This window comes from Curcuma longa, chromosome 20, assembly GCF_044706935.1.
Source record: "Curcuma longa cultivar G26 ecotype Majalengka, Jawa Barat chromosome 20, ITB_CL_G26_1.1, whole genome shotgun sequence".
NCBI lineage: Eukaryota > Viridiplantae > Streptophyta > Magnoliopsida > Zingiberales > Zingiberaceae > Curcuma > Curcuma longa.
The window spans coordinates 12,957,453-12,963,948 of NC_133880.1; the positions used below are offsets into that span (position 1 = coordinate 12,957,453).

Sequence of the window (6,496 nt, forward strand, 5' to 3'; positions counted from 1 at the left end):
GAGAAGAAGCTGACGCCCTCTTCCTCTCCCTCTCACTCTCCCTCTTCCTCTCCTCTGTGCCCTAGCCGCAACCCTCAGCCGTTGCGTTGCCGTTCACAGTCCAGCGATCTGGCAGCGTGGTGTTTCAGTTTTGGTTGCGGGTTCTCGGCGGAAATCCTTCTTGCTCCGCTGTGTCGCCAGAATCCATGGCGTCCGCGTGCCGCACTGATGAGGTCTCCGCCTTAGAGCTAGTTTTCCTCGCCACCTCCATGGGATCTTCTCCATGGATTCAGGGGAGATCCGGTAGTTCTTACCTTCAATCTGAATTCGTATATCTATGAAGGAATCTTCTCCAAATGCCGAATGCTTCGAGGGAGGTATGTTCCCACTCCGTGGCTTCTGAGTGTTGGGATCGGCTAGGTGCGTTGCGCGTGTTTATGCGTTTCAAAAACGAATACACAGCGGAAGAAACAAATAATAAGCTAAGTTATTACAACACTAGCAACCACGCATGCAAGATACAACACGGTTTGTATAACAGTAGAAAATTAAAATTTTAGAATAACATTTATTCTAGGTATACCTACTGTATGACTTTCAGCGGAAAGGGCATGAAACGTTGAGATGTCTCTATCGGTGATCCACGCCAAGTATGTCAGGACGGCTTCTCAAGCTCGAGTCGTGTTGCTGGTTACGTCACTAGCCGTAAATCAGCAACGGTCGATACAGAAGAATACCCTAAAATCGGAAATGCGCAACTACACACGTTGCTTTCATTTCCGAGGTTTTCTAACGATCGCCGGTAGACTGGTTTCCGGTGATCTTCACAAAGGCACGAGCAGCAGGCACAAAGGAGCTCACGGCAACAAGCACATATGGCAAACAACAAACATAAGGAGCTCACAGTACTCACAGCAACCAGCACAAAACAGCTCATGGCAGCAAGCACAAGAGGCAGACAGCAAGCACAAGCTCAAGCATCAACCGGACAGCAACAGCACAGGGAGACGCTCCGTTTGTGGTGGTTTCCGACCGACGGAAACAAAGAACCAGCAGGTTCTTGTTTCGGACAGAAACAAGGAAAGGAGGAACCGGTGGAGGAGGAGACCTTAAGAGAAGTTTTCGATACCAATAGAACCGCCGGTCTCACCTCCTTTTAAAGAGCCGAAGCTAGGGATCACCGGATCTCTCTTTCCTTTGCTTGCCGGTTGATTTGGGAAGAAGATCAGATCTCTTCCTTCTTTGGCGTGAGAGACAACAATCAAAACTTTGTTGCCTTCTTTGTGTGCTTGATGGCGAGAGGAGAAGATCTCCTTCCTTGTTTGCTTGATCCGGCCACCCATCCTTCCTTCTTTTCCTTTCTCCGATCGGTGCTTGGGTTGGGGAAAAAATGCATCGTGCGTTTTGAGGAAGAAGGGGCGGCGAAACATGAGAAGCTTGAACTGGTTTTTGTCATAACCCATGGATTTAGGTTTTTTTTCAATTGAATCGGGTTCAATATCATTTGGTTTGGTTCACCTTGGTTCATAACAAAAAACCTTTAATTGAATAACCAAATGAACTCCGATTCAACCCAAACAAGTTTCGTTTGTTTCGTCTTCTCAAGATGAAGCTTGTCATGCCTTCCTTTTTGCCAAAATGCCTTCCAACATGAACCAAACCAAGTTGGTTCAATCTTTGGTTCAAAATCGATTTGTCTGGTTCACCAACCAGATCATTTCCGATTTCGATTAATCCATCTTCATAAGATAGAATCCATCATTTGTCTTTGTCCGGTCTAACCGGATTTCTTCTGTTCTGAGAATCTAAATCCCAAAACTCATTTTAAGTCCTTTCAAACTTGTAATGCGTGTGACCCAATAGGTTTCCGGTTATGTTGGCCGTCCGAAATTAACTCCTAATTTCAGATCGATCATGAGTGGCACCTAGTAGTACATCATGATCCCCAATTGACCGAAAAATCAATAACTGATTTCAGAATAATTTCTAAACCCTTCAGCAGCTTTACTGAAACGTGCCTCGTTCCTTTCACCGTCTTATACCCGCTTGGTTCTGGACATGGTCTGTGTGTGTCAGTCCCCACTAGGCTGACTACGTCACACCTAGCCCAAGCTTACTTCCTTGTTCTGAGGATTCGAGTTACTCGTACACGTGTTCAAGAATACATGTTGCTTTGGCCAAAGACTTTCAGTAACAATCCAAACAAGCGGCCGTAGGGTATACGTCTCTTTTTATAAAGAGCGGTGAATCCTCTGTGGGCTATTCAAACACCTTCGGGCACTTCAACTTATACCCAATCATCTCGGGTCCACACCTCCTTAGAGATGCTTACTTAAGATGTTAAAGTATAAGCTTTCGTGACCAAGGTGACTTGAATACCGCAAGTCTGAGGAAACTCACACTTAAGCTGCACTGAGAACTTCATTGACATAAAAGGGAACCACATGAAGTCTCACGATAGGTCACTCCAATGAACTAGCTATCTTTAACTAGCATCCACGTTTAACTCTCAACATCCAATGTCTCCAGCTAGTGAAAGTACTGCTTGGTAAACCAAGGAGTATAAACGTGCTAATCTCAACATAATCGATGACGTCCGTGTTCATCAATTCATTGACTAGGGAAAGTTTCAACACTTTCATAATTACACATGTAGAGAAACTCACAATTTGTGATCGTATCACAAATTCTCTCATGCTATGAAATGTATTGTGGACATTCAGTGAACAAGTCTAAGATCCAATCAAACATATAAAATATGACCTTAAACAGTGAATTTATTCAATACAAAGTATAATCATAAGGCGATTGCCTTAGGACACCTCCCAAATATAACACTGAGTCCCCATCTTCAAACAGCCTTCTTGCATTTTTATGGGAGGCCTCCTATAGTTATCTACAAGTGGCAATTATTCTGCACACATGACGGTGGAACCGTTGTTTTGGATTGGTTGCTTGCATCTGATGTTGCAGAAGGTTCTGATTACATGGACAAGTCCATAACACAAGATGATACTACACTTATTGTAGTTGTAATCCCTGGACTAATAAGTGATTCTGTTTCTCCTATATTTTCTACCAAGACATAGTTGCTAGCACTTCTTGAAAGATATGCATAGAGTACCTCAAGCATTTGACATATAGTTTGGCAAAGCAAGGGCAAAACATGATGGTGAGCAACCATCATGGATTGGCTGACATTTCCATTACATTTGATTGCTTTTACAATGCTGGATGGACTGAAGACATCCGAGAAGTTATAAATTATCTTCATCAAAAATATCCGAAAGCTAATCTTTTTGCTGTTGGGACAAGTGTTGGTGCTAATATTCTGGTGAAGTATCTTGGAGAAGATGAAGGGAACACGCCTATTGCTGGTGCTGCATCTATTTGTTCTCCATGGGATTTAGTGGTTTGTGATATATTTCTTAATAGAAAGCCAATCCAACAATTTTATAACAGAGCCCTAACAATTGGTCTCAAGGATTATGCAAAATTATATGAGCATGTCTTAACTAGGCTGGTAAACTGGGAAGGCATCAAACAGGACATTGAACCGAATTTCTGGACGGAGGTTTTCTTTTCAGACACCGACTACTTTTGGAATGCCGGTATCTTGACTTATCTCTTTGATATGTCATTTTGATATATATGATTTTGTTATAGCTAGTAGTAATTTCTATGCATTTATATCTGCCAGGTATGTTACTGTTTGGTACATGTTTTATGCCATTTTTATCGGATACCTGTTTAGGTTCCATTTCATCTGTATATGATATACTGTTTCCTTACTGGACAGAGATTGGTAGTTATTACACGCATTAGTGTCATGCACCATCCTTGCATGATTACATACTAGCGATCATTGGCTCCTTTGTAGTCTGAGCCCGTCGCTGCAGGATTGCATACTAGCAATTATCGGCTCTTTTGTAGTTTAAGTCCGTCGCTAGTTACATGATCTGCATACACTGCCACTCATGGTTAGTGGTACATCAGGAGGGTGTGTGCAGTTACTCTGTCAGGGCTCCGCTCGGGCGCATCAAAGGTAGTGGTGCTGTAGCGTGGTAACATTACAGGGATCCCTCCTTCGTACTATGAGACGAGGAGATGAGAGCATTGCTCCCCCATGTGACTTGGGGTAGGAGGATAGGTGTACTCCGCCAGCATCCTGTCCACTCGGTCACTCAGGAGCAGTGACGGCAGAGTGCACAGTTGTCATAGACCTACCCACTTGACCTCACCATTATCGGTGCCAGTGGCTGACTGGCGTCAGGGGTGACCATGTCATTGCATCATGTGCATACGACATAGATTGCATTTATTATTGCTTGCTGCATTTGTTTGCTGCATATGTTTGGTATGCACATACAGGAGACCTTATGCATTTGGTTTGGTCACCTTGCATCTGTTGTAGGGTTCGTGCCGTTGTGTTCTTATAGATGATTCTGGTATGTACAGCTTTTCCGTAGTTTCAGTTGTGCATTTCTTACTGTACTGGTATGATTATTATTACTGCTAGGGATAGCTTATTATACATGTCTGTTAGATATCCGCTGAGTTCATTGAACTCATCTCGTTGACTTTATTCTTTTCAGGTTGAATTCTATCTGGGGAGCCGCGCTGCTAGTCCCTTATCGAGATGACATCGTCTCTGTCGATTTTGGTTTTATTATGTTATCGATGATATGTTTCAAATCTTGTTATATGTCGTACGAACTTCCTTATACATGTTCAATTTTTTGTGTGCACATTATAGATTTCTGGTTGTGGCCGTGTGGGCCTTGTTCACATGATTTTAGTACTTGTTATGTATTTGTCATGTATGGAGTGTGGCCGTGTAGGCCTTATTTGTGACCATATGGGCCTTGTGGTATTTCTATTCAGGGATAATGAAATTGTTACATGGGAGATGCTGTCAAAATTTTTTGGACAGCCGTCTCCCGGGGCGTGACACCACGGCCTTATTTGTGACCATATGGGCCTTGTGGTATTTCTATTCAGGGATAATGAAATTGTTACATGGGAGATGCTGTCAAAATTTTTTGGACAACCGTCTCCCGGGGCGTGACACCTCTGTTTTAAGTTTACGAAGGTGAGGGATGACATTTAATGAATCTGATACGCGAGATCACATATCGTTTCTCAAGATGATCATGATAATGCAGTATCTGCTTCAATCAATGAGCCCTTCCCATCAGATTAATAGTGAAGGCGTGCGATTTTGTTTTGAGGACCGTACAGTAAGATTGGACGATATTATGTCGCATGTCTATCTCCGACATCCTACGGTTGTGTTCAAACCATTATGAAGATCAAAGGACGGGTTTAATGATGCATTTTAAATGAGGGAAAGGGTGCGACGATCTGGTTGGTTTATCTGATGGCGCCATTTGGCCGCTGCTATGTAGTCACACACATCTGATGGTCCCTCCAAATGACACGATAGCCATACTATGCAAGCCATACTATGCACTGAGGTAAGAGTATAAAAGGGGTTCTTACCTGAGGCTGTTGTCTCCTCCAGTCCAATCTTAATCTTCTGCGGCGATTATTTTCCTTACTGCCTTCTTCTTCCTGTCGACTTGGTAATTTTAGCTTGCCTTCACCTTTGCCTTTGCCTTTGGCTTTTCCATTTCTTTCCCCATTTCCATGGCCGTTGAAGACCCTTGATATGAAACTCAGTGCTCAATATATGAGAAAAACGTTAGCCACCATCTCCAGCTGCAGTACAAGATCTCCTCCGACCATGCCATTTAAATTTCAGTACTGGAGCACTGACCTCACAAGCCCCTACCTGATTATATAACCTGTTTCCACAACCAGTTAGCAAGTGGCCTTAGGTTTCTGATCTTGACTTTCGTGCAACACTTAGCCACTTTTTTTCCGAATCAACCTATCTCAACTCGCACCCAATTCCTACCATTCGATTTGTGGAACCATCATTATCTATCGACTGTACCATGTTTTCTTAGATTTATCCCTTTTTTATTCTTTATTTAACCTTAGGCGTGCTGAGTGTAGAGTGTTCTACTTTGTAGCTCGGTCAGGGTGCAACTTCCTTAGTGACTACCCAACTTCACACAAAGGCTGGAAAAGATATTTCTTCTAGATCAAACCCCCACAGCTCTATACCTGGCCGACCACCTGGTGTCCTAACCTTCCTTCACCACCCCTCTTAGGGCAATATCGATTGTCTCGGACCTAACTAGATGCGACTGAAATCCTGAGTGATCTGAAATTCAATGTGAATCACCTAGTAGAAAACGAGGCCATGTTGTACCAAGCCTAGCTAAGCCATATCACGATTCTCTTGGAGGATCAATTGCATAAGATGTTCTTTCTTTTATTGAGCCTTCTCCTTTACTAACTAACTTTGTTTTATCTTATAGGTCAAATCATATTGAATGCATCAATGAACCAAACTCTTGAAATGAGACCTGACCTAAGTGGAGAGCATGTGGGCAGAAGAAGATGTAGCTGAGGCTTCCTCTGAACTATCGCCTCCCCATCCGTCTTT

General features: G+C 43.1%; 1 protein-coding gene across 1 annotated transcript; it reads left to right on the forward strand.

The window, feature by feature from the left end:
* Nucleotides 1-603: 603 nt before the first annotated feature.
* Nucleotides 604-3,788, forward strand: LOC141813073 (uncharacterized). Its single transcript, XM_074700973.1, has 5 exons — nucleotides 604-1,035; nucleotides 2,772-3,046; nucleotides 3,100-3,590; nucleotides 3,646-3,679; nucleotides 3,779-3,788. The coding sequence occupies exons 1-5, from the start codon at nucleotides 604-606 to the stop codon at nucleotides 3,786-3,788; spliced, it is 1,242 nt and encodes a 413-aa protein (XP_074557074.1).
* Nucleotides 3,789-6,496: the final 2,708 nt, after the last annotated feature.

Bases quoted from the DNA above. Each gene is read 5' to 3' on its own strand.
- LOC141813073 (XM_074700973.1), top strand. From the start codon at position 604: ATGTCTCTATCGGTGATCCACGCCAAGTATGTCAGGACGGCTTCTCAA. The intron at 1,036-2,771 runs GTTCTTGTTTCG...TTCAATACAAAG, and splicing joins CGGAAACAAAGAACCAGCAG to TATAATCATAAGGCGATTGC. The intron at 3,047-3,099 runs TATATTTTCTAC...GATATGCATAGA, and splicing joins ATAAGTGATTCTGTTTCTCC to GTACCTCAAGCATTTGACAT.